Source organism: Carcharodon carcharias, chromosome 17 (genome assembly GCF_017639515.1).
Source record: "Carcharodon carcharias isolate sCarCar2 chromosome 17, sCarCar2.pri, whole genome shotgun sequence".
Taxonomy (NCBI): Eukaryota; Metazoa; Chordata; class Chondrichthyes; order Lamniformes; family Lamnidae; genus Carcharodon; species Carcharodon carcharias.
This window is the reverse complement of record NC_054483.1, coordinates 23,370,404-23,389,853: the sequence shown is the minus strand read 5'-3', so window position 1 is coordinate 23,389,853 and position 19,450 is coordinate 23,370,404. Positions and strand designations below refer to the sequence as shown.

The 19,450-nt window shown below is 47.7% G+C and overlaps 1 protein-coding gene across 1 annotated transcript in view; it reads right to left on the bottom strand.

Annotated features, from left to right (window-relative positions):
• The window catches only part of slc23a2 (solute carrier family 23 member 2), a 99,058-nt gene that overhangs the window by 47,503 nt on the left and 32,105 nt on the right, over positions 1-19,450 (bottom strand). Inside the window, exons 5-8 of the mRNA XM_041210379.1 lie at positions 16,842-16,999; positions 12,711-12,799; positions 6,011-6,078; positions 3,947-4,128 (exon numbers count right to left, since the gene is read on the bottom strand). Of these exons, the coding sequence (XP_041066313.1) occupies positions 3,947-4,128; positions 6,011-6,078; positions 12,711-12,799; positions 16,842-16,999 (497 nt within the window). The remainder of the gene's footprint in view (positions 1-3,946; positions 4,129-6,010; positions 6,079-12,710; positions 12,800-16,841; positions 17,000-19,450) is intronic.

The following is a 19,450-nucleotide window of genomic DNA, read 5'->3' as shown; positions in this document are numbered from 1 at the left end:
GGGGCCACCCCCCAGAAGACCTGGCCAGTTGGCAGTCCACAAAGTGCCACCGGGGAGAGGTACAATGAGGCATGTGCCCCAACAAGGGCCACCACTGAACAGACGATAGGCCATGAGGTTCCGCTGTTTGGACCGCTCAGGAGGAGCACCCATCTAGTCCCCACAGAGAGTGTGCAGGATCATTCAGGTCTCTTTGCAACCTCCTCGCCACTCACCGCAGCACACCAGGAGCTCATGCAATGATGAGTGCAAACACTGCGCAGGCAGCATTCCCAGTAAGCACTAACTGCTACACTGCCTCGGGCGCACATTCACAAACGATGGTCAAGGCTTAAATCTCATCATATCCAAATAATTAGGGGTGACGCCACTGGTGATGTGAGACAACAAACGGTGTCTCAATGCAAACACATCATGGCAAGCTGATGGGAAACCACGTGCAATGCCCTGAAATGGCCACGATCACTGCAGCCACAAGCAGTGTCATGAGATCACATCAAACTTCAAAACAACACAAGTGGACATGTACTTATAAGTGTGACTCATGTACCGAGTGATTGTACACCTGAGCCACCTGCCTTGACCTTGCTTATTCTACCGCAATGTCCAGGGGCAGCCCTACCATCCCCCGCTGTGTTGGAGGCAGCCTGCTAACTGAGATGACTATGGAGGGCATCCTCTGATGGTCCAAGGCCTAGAGGGCCCTAGTCTGCTTAGGGTCTCCTGCTCAGGTACAGGTGCACCTTCCCTGGCCCAGCCTGCTGGAGACGATGGGGGTGACTGGCAGAGGGGAGGTGGAGCGACAGGGGGCCCTTGGCTGTGGGAATGAAGCCCCTGGGATACCCCACTGGTGCTCCTCCTCTTGCCTGTTAGTGACCAATGGCACCTCCCTGACTCTTGAGAAGGAGCGCCTGGAGAGAGGGGTTGAGGTGCGTCAGTGCTACTGATGGGTCCCTGTCATTTACTGCCTGATCATCCTGTGATTGAGCCTTGCCAAGTTTACATAAATACATATAGGCAGTGTCACTTCCTCTTTCTGTTAACTCCGAGTGAACACAATCTCATCCAGCTGATGCCTCACATGTATCCTTACTCATCAAAATGTGATAGCTGATTCAGCAATACCTAGGGGGCAATGCATAAACAGGAAATAAGCACAACAAGGAAGCTCCCCTCTGTCTTCAGTTGACATCCACTCCACTGTAAGCATCACAAGCAGATCATTTTCATTGTCACCAGGCTCGAGATTGCCCAATGGCAACTCTCATTTCCTTTCCCCACCAACCCCTCCCACACCACCAGCAGCACACTCATCTAAGAACGAGGAGGAGTAGGCCATTGGGCCCCTCTAGCCTGATCCACCATATGATAAGATCGTTGCTGATATCAGGTCGTCTCATCTCCACTTTCCTGCCTGCCCCACATAACACTCGACTCCCTTGTTGATCAAACATCTGCCTAACTCAGCCTTAAATATATTCAGTGACCCAGCCTCTGCTGCTCACTGGGCAAGAGAATTCCAAAGACCAATAACTCTCAGAAAAAAAATCACCATCTTAATCGGCCGGCCCCTTATTCTGAAACTGTGCCTCCCCATCTAGATCCCCCAACAAGGGGAAACATCCTCTTAGAGTCCATCTTGGCAAGCCCCCTCAGAATCTTCTATGTTTCAATAAGATCATCTCTCATTCTTCTGAATTTGGAGTATAGGCCCAACCTGCTTAACCTTTCCTCATAAGACAACTCCTTGGTCCCAGGAATCAACTAAGTGAACCTCCTCTGAACTGCCTCCAATGCAAGTATATCCCTCCTTAAGTAAGGAGACCAAAACTGTCCACATACTCCAGGTGTGGTCTCACCAATGCCCTGTACAGTTGTAACAAGACTTCGCTACTTTTATACCTCATCCATCTTGCAATAAACAAAGAAACGTTCAAAACAGGAGCAGGAGCAGGAGTAGGGCCAGTCAGCACTTTGAGCCTGATCCACCATACAATAAGGTCATGGCTGATCTGATTGTAGCCTCAACCTCACATTCCTGCCTACCCCAGATAACCTTTCATCCCCTTGTTTATCAAGGATCTATCTAGCTCTGCCTTAAAAATATTCAAAGACTCTGCTTCCACCGCCTTTTGAGGAAGAGAGTTCCAAAGACTCATGACCCTCAGAAAAAAAAATTCTCCTCATTCTGCCTTAAATGAGCGACCCCTTATTTTTAAACTGTGACCCCTAGTTCCAGATTCTCCCACAAGAGGAAACATCCTCTCCACATCCACTCTGTCAAGACGCCTTCGGATCTTAAAGGCTTGAATCAAGTAAAAGCCAACATTCCATTTGCCTTCTTATCTACTTGCTGTACCCTGCATACCTCAGCGATAATTATACAAGGTTACCCAATTCCCTTTGTACTGCAGCATTTTACACTTTCCCTCTCCATTTAAATAATATTCTGCTTTTCTATTCTTCTGGCCCAAGGGGACATGTTCACATTTACTCACATTACACTTCATCTGCCAAATTTTTTGCCCACTCACTTAACCAACCTATATCCCTTTGCAGACTTTTTGTACCCACCCCACACCTGCTTTCCAACCTATCTTCATATTGTCAGCAAATTTGGCTACAATAAAGGGTCCCCCTTCATCCATACCATATATGTAGGTGGTAAATAATTGAGGCCACAGCACTCGTTACAGTTTGCCAACCTGAAAATGAGCCAGAAAAGATTGGGAATAGATACAGCTGCCTACACAATCCCATTAGACACGGTTAACTTTTTCAGAAGAAATCTAAATACTCAGTAATTAACTGACAACAAGGTTGCACATTTCTACACAAATCAACTTTATACTATACCAAAAATAAATTAAACAACCTAAGCACCACCACCATAACACTATAGTTTATTAAGACTTATGCTAACAACTCAGTTCGACTTGTTACTTCCCCCACCCCATGCAAGAGTTCCCATATCTTTGGAAATCTTAAACTTTATTCATTTGTCCTGATACCGAAAGTATTCCACAAACCTCTGGAATTTACCTGAATTCTTCTCGGTATTCCAACTATTCCTTTGACATAAGATTCTGTGCAGGTTTATGGCTACCTAACTCTCTACCTGTCCTTTGCAGATCTGACAAGTGCAGACGCCTTAGCTTCTTGTTCGGGTTGCCAGCAGATAAATAATTACCTTCCCACAGATTCCCCAGTTAGCTCTGCTTACAGTGTTCTGCTGCAAGGCTCTCTGAGGACCACTGTAGATTTCTTCCACGAGCTGCAAGCTAGAGCAAATCTTCCAGCTGCTTTTCCCCCTCACGAAATCCAAACTGAGATTGAGCCTCATCCACGTTCTACAAACATGCAACTGCCTTTGTCTGTTCCCAAACTGAACTGCCTGCTCTGTCAGCAAACGTACAAAGATAAATTAAATAAAATAACCTTTTAACCAAGGCTCCACCCTAAATCACTATTGCCATGACAACACGGCAAGCTTTGGGATGGTTCAAAAAGAAATGCCAATAAATTATTTTACCTTCAATATGACTCTGATTCTGTCATGTATCTGAATAATTCATATTTCTAATGGTTGTAATTGCCTTCTCTCAAGGTTCTCTGGCTCCATTAAAAACTTAGACATGGATCATTCATTGTTCAACTTTTTCATCATCAACCCTGACCTTGTAAGACAAATGCAGGTTCCTTTTAAGTAGAATAAACCCAGGCCTGTTTGACTTGCACTTACACCAGACTTGTTTTTAGCAGTTTCTCAACCAAGCTGCCCCATTTTCTGCAGCTAAGACTTGAACTCAAAACTAAAAGCTACATTCTTAAACTCTGTGAAGTAGATATCTGCAGCACCAGACCGCTTCTTGACTCCTCTCACTTCCTCAAAACATATCCTCTACATCTTGAGGAAAATCAAATGGAAAAATAAGCAAGCACTTACAGCATTGCAATTCCCCAGTGCTTTCCAGCTCGTTCACCTGCTGCCTGGTAACCGGACAGACCAATCAGAGCCACTGTTGGGGTGATGGTAAGTGGGCCAATGTAGGTGAGCAGAACTCCAGGTAGACCCAGGAAACCAATCAGAACCTCGATGACTGAAGACATTATTATAGCCCCCTGGATCTGCACAGAAGAAAACATTTGAGTCACTCATTGATCTGTCACATTTGGCCACCAGAGATGTTAGCAAAAGACAAGGACATCAGGGAAATCTTTCAACAAGTTGGATGAAGAGAGTTGGGATACAACTTTAAATTGACTCGAATTGACTTTACCTCCCTCAGGACCAGGAAGGAAGAGTCACGAACTTCAGCTGCAAGCTTTCAAAGAGCCAACACAGGCAGGATGGGCCAAATGGCCTCCCTTTGTGCTGTAAGACTCTACCAACCAAGATCTTTGCTTGAGGCACTGCTATCCTGGTTTACAGAGACATGAGCTTCATTTAGGGAATCGCCTTCCAGGTGACTGTGGCATCTGACTTTGCTCCATTCCCCTGCACTTTGGGATCATTCCATTCCATCCTCCAATCCCAATGGTCTCCGCGGTTTGTCAGCAAAGTCAAAGCAGAAAGCCGAACAATGGCAACGTTAATCCTGTCCCTCAGTCTTCAGAGTGCCCTGTGCAGGCTGAAGACTGAGCAGGTCACACCCCTCATGCTCTTTGCACTTTTACAGATGCACACGAAATCGACTGAAGACGATGGCATTAAAAAACACACGGCGAGGCATAAAAATCTCTTCAATTAGCACAGTCTTGAGATCACAAAGTGTAGGTGTTTAAGCATGTTATCAGTTAGAGTTCATGCTAAGTGTGTTAAAGGAATCAGAAAGATACTTGCCAGCTTTCAACTTCATCAAGCTCACTTCGTTTTGGCTCGAGGCGGGGGGCGGGGGGCGGGGGGGGGGGGGGGGGGGGGCGCTGGTGGGTTGGGGGGCAGGGTGGGGAGGAGTGGGGGGTGGGGTCACGCTCGATGTGGTTGGAGCTTTAAAATTAAATAGGTTGTGACCAAGCCCATTCAGTTAAGCTAGGCTCCTTGATCTCCTCATGGACCCACCCACTGACGTGAACCTTACTGCTCATCTCACCTCCTCCTTCACAGTTTTCCTTGGTGCACAGGACAGCTTCCACACAAGTTGCACAATCCTCGTTTGTCCCGGGACACATTCCGTGGAAATTCTTTCAACACAGCAGGAAAACACAGGACCAAACAGGTGTCAGCAGTGGTTCAGTGGGTGGCATTGTCTCCTCCGAGTCAGAAGGTTGCGAGTTTGAGCCGCACTCCAGGGTCTTTATCACATCATCTGAGCTGACACTGCCAGTGCAGCACAGAGAGAGTGCTGCACTGTCAGAGGTGCCGTCTTTCAGATGAAATGTTGAATTGAGGCCCCATCTTCCCTCTGAAATGGATCTAAAAGATCTCATGGCACTAATCTGAAGAGCAGGGGTGTTCTCCCCAGTGTCTTGGGCAATATTTTTCTCACCCAACATCACCAAATCACAGTATCTGGTGTTAATTGCATTGCTGCTTGTCGGAGCTTGCAATGCACAAATTGGATGCCACATTTCCAACATTACAACAGTGACTACACTCTTTTAAAAAAGAACTCATTGGTTGAGAAGTGTTTGAAGGTGCCGTTGTTATGCTATAGAGACGCAGGTCCAGCAGTTATCACTGTACCAAATCTATCATCCACAAACCTGGGAAACATTAAGGAAATCTCTAAGCCATATTGTAGGCTTCTACCTGTGACAGAAATGGAGATGAAGGATAGTACTTCTGGCGTAGAATGGACACCAGGGGAGAACATTCTCACCAGCTGGACAAGAGTCGCAGATCACAGGCTTTGCCAAAAACACGGATAGAACTCCGGTGCCTCTCACTAAAGACCTCAGTCAAAGAGGCTGCTAGTTAAGACTCATTGTCAAAGGGGTGAGGCTATGGGGCCAGCTCAGCGAGGAGCTCCAATAAGAACAAGCAGAAAGATTAACTCTTGTGGAACTTTACCTCTCGGATCCTGGGGTGCCAAATATGTGACGTGTCCATCATTTCTGAACTATTTGTAAAGGATACATCTAAAAGAAAAGGATATGTGTAAAATAGAGACACAGTCAAAATAACTACAGTAAAATGCCCTTGGATCTATCATTGAAGGGCCTCTGTGTGATAACTGAAGGAGCCTTCTGTGCCCTGGTGAGGAGATAGCTTGCATCCCGTTCCCTGACACACTGTGCCAGGAGGGCACTTGCACAAGGAATCACTGTGACCCCTGACCCTCCCCTTCCCCTTACCACAACGGCAATGGTGTTCCAATAGTTCCTGCACTCGTTATTGGTCTAGTCTCTAACTGGCGAGCTGGGCCTTGCTCCACACAAAACCGTGTGGACTGCCAGATTTAACTCACAGCCATGAACGTTTCAGAGCAGGCACGATTATCTAGGCCTAAACATGGGCCCTGCCACTCTGTCCACTGCCAACAGCCAGGGAACAAAGCTAAAACAAGCTGTCTACACCACACCGCTTGGGCAGTACCTATACCAAGAACCACCCTCCACATGGAGGCATTATCAGGGGTGAAAGGGCCAGTATCTTGTCGATAGTGGGTAAGGTGGTGAGGATAGAAAACCTTCCAGGCAACTACTGGGGCTCCGGCAGTGTCGTCGGAAAGCAAACGTTCCCCATCCCTCGGGTAGGGAATGCCAAAATTCAGCTTCCTTATAAATCTAGGCCTTTGCAGAGGGAAGGAGTGAATGGGAAAGCAAAGAGACAAAACTATTCCTCCTTCTCTGAAGAGAATGCTAACCTCAGGTATGTTTTGAACAGTGTGATATTACATAGTTAAGGTGAGGAGCTCTCCAGTAGTTGCTTGATGGTATCGAGCTTCAATACTTCTGAAAAGAGAGACATGTTGCCGAAGCTTTTTATCGTGCACTCATCAGGACAAATGCAAGAATGCCAAATTTCAAGCAATCACAACAATTTATGTCACAGGGGAAAAGGATGCTGATTGGTTGGCAAGTTGACTGTGATTGGCCCAAGCATTGCCATGGAGAAAGCAACAGGGAACTATTAGGTTCCCCAAGCTCCTAGGAATTCAATAAAAGGTTCAAGGCTTGAAAACTTTCCTTTTGTTTGCTGAGAACTTTGCAGAGAAAAGCCTTGCCTCCATTTTGAATTAACTGGGAGCTTGGGGAGCTGACAGTTGCCCATTCATTTCCCCACGATCCAGCCAATCAGAGATGACTTGCCAACCAATCAGCACCCTTTTCTCTTGTAGTATAGATTGTTGTGGTAGTTTGAAATTTGGCATTCTTGCATTTGTCCTGATGAGCGCACGAGGTAAAACTTCAGCAGCATCTCTCACACTGTCCTCGAATTGGGTGGTTTTGTACACCACCAGGACTGACCTTCCCAGCCCTTTCTGGCTTTGAGGCACCAATGTTCCTCAAGTTTCTCAGGTTGGGGGCTGTGGCGGGAGGGTGGGGGGGCGGGCGGTTGTGGGTGGTGAGGGGCAGGGGGCGGGGGGAGGCCACTGCTCCTGACTCATCGAGACCCCCTTCCCAGCTAAAACATGCATGCACACGTGGAACTAACTCGGGCTAAAGCAGGCATGACTGAAATGCATTCCCACCCACTGTCGAACAGGCTACCTGTCAACACTATTCACATTGGCTACCATCTAAACGGCTGTGTTACCAGAGAACTGGTCACTGTTACCCATATGCCAGTGAGAACCACTGCTCACTATAGCTGAGGAAAAGAGACAATGGGAAGAGAGATTGATCAGCGGCAGCATGTTATACTGTGCAATGGACAAACAATGATTATTTGACAGGTCTCATCTCGTCCAAAGATCTGGAGTCATAAAAACTTGACAGAGCCAAACATCATCTTGTTTAAATATCAACCCCTAAATTCTGAGATAGTCTTCATTCATTCAATTCGCAATATCAACCCAAAAAAAAATCCCATCAATCTATTTTTCACATCAATCCACTCATACAAAATGCTCTCAATGAGATTCCTGTTAAATCACTATTAAGCAGAGTACATGGATGAACTTCATTCAGTCAGAATTGGCGCACACAGTCTCAACAACTCTTTCAACTCGAAGATTGCAGCTGCATTCGACAGTTTCTGAAAAACAGGCTTTTCACCAGTTTGGCAAGCTTCACAACGCAATTACGGATGTGGGCAATAAACCCTGGCCGAGCCAGTGATACCCACACCCCCTTAAAGAATAAGAAAAAGGAATAGGTTGATCCCTCTCTCACTTGAAATCTCCCTTACCATTCAGACATGCCTCATTCACTGAGTTCCTCCAATTCACTGAGCATCTCAATTGCCGGAAGCACCACATCTCAAGAGCTCCCATGCAGGTTAAGTCACTTGAATCATTGCCTTCATTCCAATCCACCAGGTAGCTCCCTGCCCACCCCACCACACCTCAGCCACAAGGGCTGGACTTCAGATTGTTCCCCAACAGATGCCAATGATGTTGCATCAATAGGCAAGTTGGCAGCCAGGGAGTGGTTCTGTGGTCACAAAGTTCAATGGTCTGTATTTCTTTCAAAGAATCCGAAGCATCTAGAAGCTATGGACAACACGGTTCTACCATTTCGCTGAACCAAGTCAGGCATCTCAGTTCTGGATCTTCTCACCATTTGTCAAACACCACCCAATGAGATATTTCACTCTTTTAACAATGTTCATCAGCGAGGTGTTCTGCAGATGAAACCACCAACACCTTTCACCCAATGTCCACACAGATCTTGTTTGCCCAGGTGGGTCCGGACCATGGTCCAGATTTTGAAGGTGATGAAGAGCCTCTCAGTCGTGGCAAAAATGGCAAAAGTGTGCAGCTAAGACCTGGTAACAGCAGCTCTGAACTTGGTGCATTTCTTTGGAGAGGTCAAGTACTCCTTTGGATCTGGTCCTGGGACACCTTTGGAGGAGGTAAGCTCCCCTTTGGGAGAGGTCAGGTGCCCTTTGGAATTGTTAAAAGCAGGCATTGTGCGTAAAAAGTGCATCAAGTCAATAACCGTCAACCTCATTGGAATGGTCAACAGGCCTGTCAAAATCAACAGTCAAAGTTTCAACAGGGCTGTCAAGAGGAACTGTCAGAAGTGCCTGTCCAAGGGAGCTGTCCAGGCATTTAAAAGTCCTGCCCTTGAAATCCTTGAAAACATATCTGCAGTGTTAACAAAAAAAAAATCATTGCTTGCGATTTCACTCTCTCTGTAGACATAAGCCTGAGGGCTTCCACTGCTGGATTACTGCATCATCCTGATTTCACAACCCTCTATTATCACAGCAGGATGTCTACCATTTCAGTTTGAGTGACAGCTAGTGTTCATAGACTCTTCATAGTGGGACTATGAATTCTAATGATTATTGTTCTAAGGGATTGTGCACTGAAATGAAATGTTTTCTGTTATAAGGCTTTATGTAGTTGAAGTTAAGTAAGTGTAGCAAATAAGTTTTTACGAATGAGTGTTTTTTCCCCAATGTAGTGAAGTCTTCAATAGGCATGTAGAAATTTCTTTTATTTAATCTCTGCATGGGTCCTGGGGTTTGCCCATGGTGAACACTGGGTGAGTTGGCATGATAGGTGTAAGGGCTAAGGGTGGTGGGTGAGAGCATGGATTGGCATGAGATGGCACTAATTTGCATAGGGGCAAAAAAGGGCCATGGGGGTGGGTACAAGGGCATAGGTTGGCACAGAGGATATGGGCGTTGGATACAGGGCATGAGGCAGCATGTGTTGGCATGGATGGGGCATGAGAGCTGTGTGGGGGTGAGGGGGTATGAGCAGGAGGTGTCTCATGTTTTATTCTTTCTAACTTTGGACCCAGTATCTGATCCCCGAGGCAGGCCTCCACACCCAGCAGCCTCCTCACTACTTCCAGGGTCGTCCGCTCTGGTTTCTCATATAGCCTGCCAATCGCCTGCTCCCCCACTCACCCCAGGTGATGCCTGGGAAGCCATGTTTAAAAGTTGGATTGGTGGAGCTCGGAACTATCCGAACTCTGCAAAGCCAACTTGTGGACAAAAACCAGGCCCATGTGCTCACACAGACATTCTGTTCAGAATATTTCAGTTCAGTAACTTGGTGAACAAGTGACTCTTGCCTTGGCTTGCCTGATGTTTCCAGGCTTCTCTTGCAAGAGAGAGGGAGGCAGACAGATGCACAGCACTCTTGTAACCTGGGTCTACTTTGACAGGGTTGTCTATATGGTTTGCTTCCCAAGACACTCCCAACTGGGACTGCTCCACAGGTTCGACAGCAGCCTTGCACTTTCAGCTCCATTCTCATGCTAATGGCAATGCAGCCACAGCCTGTTCTCTGAACTCTGAAGGAGAGTTGTCCAATACTACATACAGCTAAACAAGAATGCAGATGTCATGAATAACTAAGCATGAATAGCCATGGCTGGGCCTGTGATCTCATGGCTCATATTTGCACGGTTGAGGCATGTCAACATGGCCTGTCGGGTTAAAATAATGAGGTGTGTGCCGGGGGCTGCTGCTGGTGTGTCCGCTGCTGTGTAAAACACACGTTATCAGACTCCAGCACCATGGAAATCACAAAGAGCGGATGGAGAGAGCAACCATCACATGGTCAGCTCAACCAATCACAATGACTACTCTACAGCCGATGGGAAACCAGCCCATAATGGGTCAGTCCAATCAGGTTCGTCATGGCAACGGACAAGCAGAATGCAACCGCCCGGTGGTTTGGTGGGAAAGGGATTAGACATCTGGCAATCTGGCTGGAGAAGGGATGCAATCAGAGGGGCTGGAGAGAGGGTGGGAGTCTGGTGTCTGGATACGAGTGTACACCATCAACAAGTCCAGGAAATCTAGGAGCTGCTACACCTTGGGTTTAGTGTATCCGGTAAATTGCTGCTAGAATACCCATCTTTGGGAATAGATCATGGCTCCAAGTTTATCCTCAGCACTGGAAGTTACCCGCAGTGAATCACTTCATCAGATGGTGAAGAAAATATCTTCCATTCCAATCAGAGCACGTCACTCTAACATCAGTCTCAGTGGTCCCCATTGCACAACATTGCCAGATCCAGTGATCCAGAATCTCATCAGTGCCAATCCCCATACACTCTGGGCAGACAACAGTGGGCAGGGAGAGACAGGAGGAGGGGGAGCGAGAGAGAGAGAGAGACAGGGGGGGAGACGGAGCGAGAGAGAGAGAGAGAGAGAGACAGGGGGAGGGGGAGCGAGAGAGAGAGAGAGAGAGAGAGAGAGAGACAGGGGGAGGGGGAGCAAGAAAGAGAGAGAGACAGAGAGACAGAGGGAGGGGGAGCGAGAGAGAGAGAGACAGGGGGAGGGGGAACGAGAGAGAGAGAGACAGGGGGAGGGGGAGCGAGAGAGAGAGAGAGAGAGACAGGGGGAGGGGGAGCGAGAGAGAGAGACAGGGGGAGGGGGAGCGAGAGAGAGAGAGACAGGGGGAGGGGGAGCGAGAGAGAGAGAGAGAGAGACAGAGAGACAGAGGGAGGGGGAGCGAGAGAGAGAGACAGGGGGAGGGGGACTGAGAGAGAGAGAGAGAGAGAGAGACAGGGGGAGGGGGAGAGAGAGAGAGAGAGAGAGAGAGAGAGAGAGAGACAGGGGGAGGGGGAGCGAGAGAGAGAGAGAGAGACAGGGGAAGGGGGAGCGAGAGAGAGAGAGACGGGGAGGGGGAGCAAGAAAGAGTGAGACGGGGAGGAGGAGGAGAGAGAGTGAGAGAGAGAGAGAGGGAGAGAGAGAGGGAGAGAGAGAGACAGAGGGAGGCGGAGCGAGAGAGAGATGGGGAGGGGGAATGAGATAGAGAGAGATGGGGGAGGGGGAGGGGGAGCGAGAAAGAGAGAGAAGGGGAGTGAGAACGAGAGCGAGACAGAGAGAGATGGGGAAGGGGAGCGAGAGAGAGACGGGGAGGGGAAGCAAGAGAGAGAGAGAGACAGGGGAGGGGGAGGGGGAGCGAGAGAGAGAGAGAGAGAGAGAGAGGGGGAGGGGGAGCAAGAGAGAGAGAGAGGGGGAGGGGGAGCGAGAGAGAGAGAGACGGGGAGGGGGAGCGAGAGAGAGAGAGACAGGGGGAGGGTGAGCGAGCAAGGGAGAGAGACAGGGGGAGGGGGAGCAAGAAAGAGAGAGAGAGACAGGGGGAGGGGGAATGAGAGAGAGAGAGACAAGGGGAGGGGGAGGGGGAGTGAGAGAGAGAGAGACACAGAGGGAGGGAGAACGAGAGAGAGAGAAAGAGAGATGGGGAGGGCAAGAGAGGAAGGACCAGCGGGATGTGGAGCGAGAGAGAGAGACAGAGTTAGGGGGAGCGAGAGAGAGAGAGAGAGACGGGGGGAGGGGGTGCGAGTGAGAACATGGTGGGAATCTCTTGTTCATGCAGCTGTTATGGGGACACTGCAGAGGTGCAAACAACGGTAAATGTCAATGTGAATCATGTTGAAAGCTGAGATTCAGCAACTAGTCCGATTGTGTGAAATTGGAGGTTTTTCAATGGCACTTGTGTTTTTATTAACCCCATGTGTGGTCACGGAGCTGAGCACCATTTCTGTTCACAATCTAGAACCAACAGCTAAACCCTCAGGAGAGGTAACCTGTGAAAGTTCTGTAAGCAGTCTAAAGCCATTGCTTCTTTGAGCATTCTGCGATCATTCTAATCTTATCAAGCACAGGAGTTTAAAGAAAAGATTCTTCTTACCTGTGTTATTACATTTCCATTTCTCCAGGGACAGGATTGCTCGGGCAGGAGCTAAGAACGCAAAGGCACTGGCCTGAAACAAGGGTAACCTGAGAAACACGAAGGACAAATTATACAGGGAACAAAGACAGTCAACACTTGTTCTCCCCTTTCACCTTCATCAGAAGCAGTCAACACTCCAGGACAAACAGAAACTAGCTTTTCTCGGCTCAATAAGCAGACAGAGGAGCGGGACCTGGATTCCAGTGCTGGGCTCTGGACATTGTTGGAAGCTGGGCTTGCTCTCGAGTCTCCTGATTCATCTCCCGAGATGATACATCTTCAAACGCTCACACGACCAACTCGACAGAGAGCGGAGGTGGAGTTTGGGCAGGAGTGGTTACGTTTGAAGCGCACAGCTAGAGCGAATTGACTCAGTTTTCAGTCGAAGGTCGAAATGAAGAGCTGATCCCTGGTAGCAAATCACCTCCTTAAATAAGGAGAGCCAAGTCAGGTCAGGTCATCTGCACCTGCTCTCGGACACTGAGAATCGGGTCAAAATTTCATCAGGTGTCAAGGAAGCTGCAGCCTTCCTTCACAGTTTGGGGTCTAGAGGTAACGAGACAAATATGCAGCTCACACTTTATCTGCACAGGCTTGGGTCAGACAGGGAAGTAGGCCAACTGACGACGATGAACTCAGAAATTCAGCTTACTGCTCTCGAGTCTTGAGGCTCTGGTTTTGTGCTTTTACTTGATGGCCAGAATCTGACACAGTTCAGAGTAACTCGCTCAGCCTTCCAGAGCAGCGGCAGCAACCAGGGGGATGGTAACCAGAGGACACACATTTCATCTAATTGTCCAAAGAACCAGGGACACCTTAAGCAAACCCGTTCTTAATTTAATTCTATTTTTTTTTCACACAGCGAATTGCTGTGATCTGGAACATGCTGCCTGAAAGTGGGATGGAACCAGTTTCAGTAAACACTTGCCAAAGGCAGTGAAATAAATACTTCAAAGGGAAAAAATGAATTGCAGGATTATGGGGAAAGGCTAGGGTGTGTGGGATTAATTGGATGGGTTTTACAAAGAGACAGCACAGGCATAAATGGGACAAATGCTCTCTTTCTTCTCTGCGTAACCCATAGGCATGGCCAGGAATCGCATGCACAGGTTCAAAACCAAGCTCCCTTTGCAATTTAACCCAGAACCCAGTGGGTCATCTTCACTGCTCTGAAACATCACTGAAAGAGACACATCCGGGCATTATCAAATTGCCCTTTATGAGATCTTGCTGTGTTCTCTGCATTACAGCAGCTACGCTTCAGAAAGTCCTTGCGAGGCTGCAAGAAGCTTTGTGACATGCTGTGAAAGGCAGGATGTCAACGAAAATCTTCCTACCCTTTCATGCATCAGCCAGTGTCCCTGATTTTAATCGCTCCACCATTGCTGGCCATGCCTCCAGCTGCCAGGGTCCAAAGCTCTGCAATTCCCTCCACTTCACGAACTTTCTCACCAGGATACCACAAGTTTCTCATGTTCTTGCCTCCAATTTTTACCTCAGGGAAAAAAGTCTAACTCTCTGAATATTTGTTTTGCGTACAGATTGAATCATTTTGGCGAGAGTAGACAGCCTAGTTGTACTCCAATTGTCTAACATTTGGCCTGATGCTCACTATTTGGTCCCAGTGTAGCCTCCAGATACATCTCGCTTCTTAACCTTTCTCAACACACAGCTACTAACCCAACCTCTTTGGTCAAATCGTGGTTCACCTGTCTTAATAGCTCCTTGTTCCTCTCTTGTGTGGCACATTCCAAGAAGGCACTACATCAATGCAAGCTCTTGTTCTTGTGGTTGTGTGATGAACAGGAGCAGCAGGATACAAATCGTGGGCCCTGGTGTTTCTCCTGCTTCCAAGCCCTTCTCCTTACTCAACCAACCCAACCTCCCAGCATCAACCCTCTCCCTGATTCGAGTGGAGCCAGTTAACATGTAGCTGCCTCAACAGCTCCTTGAATTGGAAACTGTACCAGTTGAAGCCAAATGGTTTGATTTAAATCAAAGACGACACTGAGTTGAGCAGCTTAAAACTGCCCCTGTGAGGGAGCCATTTCATGACTTGGTTGCCACAAGGCACTGTCATAGAAACAATACATGACATTAATTTACAACAAACATTCCTACATCACTCCTTTTTTGTCCGAATTGCAAATTTTCTGTCTTTTTCGTGCAGACTCCTAAGTATTGGCAGCATGGTTTTCCTCTCAAATCATCTAGGACAACTTATACAAAGATAATCTAAATCCTGTATCAATACGCTGGATGCTGGTCAGAGAGACCCGCAGGGATTCCAGAATTGAAGCTCTAGCTGTTCCTGCACTCAGCACAACCAATCTTCCTGACCTCCTCCTGCTCGGGGTCCCTCCCCTACACGTTCACTTGGCAGCTCGGGAGAGGGGGTGTGGTCAAGCGGGAGGGAGTGAGAAGGGCTGACAAGCAGGAGGTGGGCAGGAAGCTTGGCCAAGGAGCCAGGGATTTGCACACACCTGAGGTAACGTGGTACTCGGCAGTGGGAACATTGCGTTTGGAACCGGAGGCAGAGGGGGAGGGGGAGGGGGCGAAGAGCTTAATGCAGAGACAGGCATTGGACCTTGTTGCTTTGCATTCCAGAAAGCACCCGCCTTGCCTTCTGCCACTGATACCCAACCCAGACGAGGGTCTGGGGAAAGCTGGCACACCTTACTCGGCCAATGACAGCTGTTGTTCTTGCAGTGTGCAGTACGAACAGCGGGTGGAAAATATTCGCTTGGCCCCAGGTTTTGCACCTTGTGCAGTTCCCTCTCCCAGGTGTTGGTCAAGTCCCAGCCATGAACAGACATTGATCCGTTGCACAGAAACAGATGAAACCTAATATTCCACCAGCCAAAGAGAGAGGGAGACAACATCTCTTCTGTCTGAGCTGGATTTGAACCAAGGTTCCAGTGGGAAAGGTCCCTGCTTCAAAATGTGAAACCATCCAGATGTGAGCAGCTGTTTCAGCAGAGCTCCCAGTGCACAACGCACTGATCAAAGCCTCAAATGAGATGCAAGGACACAGCTTACTGACATCAAGGTCCGAGAATGGGGAAAGAGAGTCAATCTTGCACCAACTTAACTTAGGTCAATTTCAAAGAAATCCTACATTTAGATATCACCCTCTGTTATTGTCACCCACGGCCACTACCACCTCGAAGGATAAGGGCAGCAGACACATGGGGACACCACCACCTGCAAGTTCCCCTCCAAGTCACTCACCATCCTGACTTGGGAATATGTCACCATTCCACACTGTCCACTGGGTCAAAATCCTGGAACTCTCTCCCTAACAGCACTGTGGATGTACCTACATCAGATTTGATTTTATTTTTACATGGGATGTGGGCATCGTTGGCAAGACCAGCATTTGTTACCAATCCCTAATTTCCCTTAAACTGAGTGGCTTGTGAGGCCATTTGAGAGGCAGTTAGGAGTCAACCACATTGCTGTGGGTCTGGAGTCACATGTAGGTCAGAACAGGTAAGGACGACAGATTTCCTTCTCTTAAGGGCATTAGTGAACCAGATGGGTTTTTATCCATTTGTCTGTTGCCATGGTCACCATTATTGACAGCTAGCTTTACATTCCCAGATTCTTGTTAATGGCTTCAGCAGGTCTGAGAGCATCTGTGGGGAGAGAAGCAGAGTTAACACTGCGAGTCTGTACAACTCTTCTTCAGAGCTCTGTCAGACCGGCTGAGTTTGTCCAGCATTTTCTGTTTTTATGTCAGATTTCCAGCATCCGCAGTACCTTGCTTCTGTCTTCTTGTTAAATGGAATTCAAATACCACCAGCTGCCATACTGGGATTCGAACCCATGACCCCAGAGCAAACTGAATGACTAGTCCAGTGACCTCACCACTACACCACCATCTCCCCCTAAAATGGACTACAGCACTTCAGGAAGGGAGCGCACCACCATCTTCTCAAGGACAGTGAGGGATGGGCAATAAATACTGGTCTAGCCAGTGATGCTCACATCTCGTGCTTGAATCTAAAACACACAGTTGACTTGGCAATAGCTTGGTGTGGTTCTGAAGGGTTCTTTGCTCCATCTTGTTCTCTGGTGAATAAATACCTGCATCCCAACGTGCTCTGAAGTAGTGTGGTCAGTCCCACGCAGAAGAAGATGGTGCCAATCAGCTGGCTAGTAGCCCATTGATCAAAGCCAACACACATGGCATCCACCAGCAGGAATGGTACAGCGATGGTGCCACTGAAACAGGTCAGATAGTGCTGGAAAAAAGGCAAAGGAAGCATTAGTCAGCGCAGAATCAGCAAACAGAACACAGCTCACTGCTTTCACCAACTTGCCCTTTTTCCCCCCCACAAGTTAAACACACACAAGGAGGAAGTAGACGTCCATTCTCTTACATGCTCTCCTCTGATGCTGCACTGAATGGGAACACCAAGCCAGGGCATTTCCCATCAGTTAACCATTTCTGGCTCCACCACATTGTTGGCTCATACACCTGATGCTTTCAACATTGAGACAGCAATCATCATACAACTGAAACTGATCTCTGATGGCAATGCTCACAGCAAGACAAGAGACACGCCTTCAATGTTTTAATGAGACACCTTCTGCTGCTAAGAGAGTATGTACTTCAACCAGTAGAATTCCATCAATTGTATAGCACAGAAACAGACCAATTGCACCCAATTGGTGTGTAGTAGCATTTATACTCCACATTATTCTCCACCCATTCTATCTACCATTATCTCCTTACCTCAGCATTTCTTTCTGACATGTACATCAACAGATGTTAGCATTTTCATTCTGGGTGCCTCCTTGTTTTTAACCCCTTAGAACAGCAGCTCCAAATGGGAATGGGCACATCTGGAGGTCACCCAGGGTTCAATTGTAAGGAGGTCTGAAGAGCTACCAATTTCTGGCACGGGGGTCAGAAGAAATGACTGTCATTATTTAGTTTTTAAATAACTTGGGACACTTGGGCAGCTGACATGAACAATATTAGCTAGATCCAGACCATCTATGGACAGCCTGCCAGATGTATGCTAAGTGTGTTGAAATCCAATGTCCTGGAGTTGACAGCCAATGGTCTTGCCAGACTAATGCCCAATACATTCTCCTGACATTGTCCTGCTCCCTATTTGAACAGGGCTGTCTGAGCCATCATCCCTGCTGCCATTTACTGCCATGTTAGCACAATAGATCACAGCTGCAATACCTTCAGTGCTCCATTTACCCGACACCTCTCCACCTACACCTTGTGTCCTTCGGTTGCTGAAGAGCAGTCTGAAATTGCCCTCAGAGGACCAGGTTAATGCAGAGTGCTTTCTGGGGAGACGGTGGCGCGGTGGTAATGTCGCTGGACGAGTAATCCAGAGGCCCAGGCTACTGCTCCGAGGACATGGGTTCAAATCTCACCACGGCTGCTGGTGGAATTCAAATCCCATGAAAAAAGCTAGCTCGGGGGGAGTTCTGCAAGCAACCAATGAGCCGAAGACATGAGAAGGGAGGGGAAAAGCTGGGGGTTGTGTTGTGTAAAAGCAGCTTTACATTTCATTGCATATGCTGCAATCTCCGTGAAACATTCAGGTCTGATCCCAAAACATACCCAAGGGTTCTGGTTGCCATTGTAAGGGTTGGCTTTCCCCAGTGTACTTACATCTCACCTATTAAGGAGAAGAAACAACCTTTTGGGTGGTACAGAACTTGAGTAATGCTGAAAAGAGAGACATGTTGCTGAAGCTTTTTCTCTTGTACTCATCAGGACAGATGCAAGAATGCCAAATTTCAAACAATCACAACAATTTATACTGCAGGAAAAAAAGGTACTGATTGGTTGGCAAGTCAACTCTGATTGGCTGAGGTCTTGCGCTTGCAAAAAACAACATATATACATAAGTTGTCTGGAAATAAAAGGAATATGTTCAACAGAAAATGCTGAAAAACTCAGCAGGTCCAACAGCATCCGTGGAGAGAAAGCAGAGTTAATGTTGAGTCCGTATGACTCTTCTTCAGGGGCTCCGAAGAACAGTTTCCTTCCAGCTCTGAGGAAGAGTCATACGGACGCGAAACGTTAGCTCTGTCTTTCCCTCCACAGGTGCTGTTAGACCTGCTGAGTTTTTGCAGCATTTTCTGTTTCTGTTTCAGATTTCCAGCATCCGCAGTATGCTGCTTTTATCTTAGGAATGTGTTCAAGCCTGGTGGCTTCTTTGAATTACCCATGAGCTTGGGCAGCCCATAGTTTGCTGTCGAAATCTGATATTCTGCATTTGTCCTGACGACACAGGATGAAAAGATTCAGCAAATTTGTCTCTCTTCGCAGCAATAAACAATCTTTTGTTATTTATTATCTGGGCTGACATTGGAGCTCAGCCCACTTGATGTCCTCAAGTCTGCTTTCAACGCCCATGAAATGCTGGTGCTTTCCCACAAAGAGTGAAGCAAGGAGCCTTGAAAGATTTCTGGATTCTTTGAAAGCAGCTTATTAAAAGCTAGGAACATACACAACGGGAGGAAGCTTTCCAACAGGAAGATAAGACAAGGAAACAACAAGTCTCGTGATACTCCTCCTACTTCCGGCTCCCCTCGCTCACTGTGCTGCTCCTTACCCTTCGCAACAGAGAGGATCAAACAGCTAGGTGGGGAATGAAATAAGCTCCTGTCCCAGGAGAGGGGTTCAACGGAATGGATTGGAGTTTACAATGGCAAAGCTC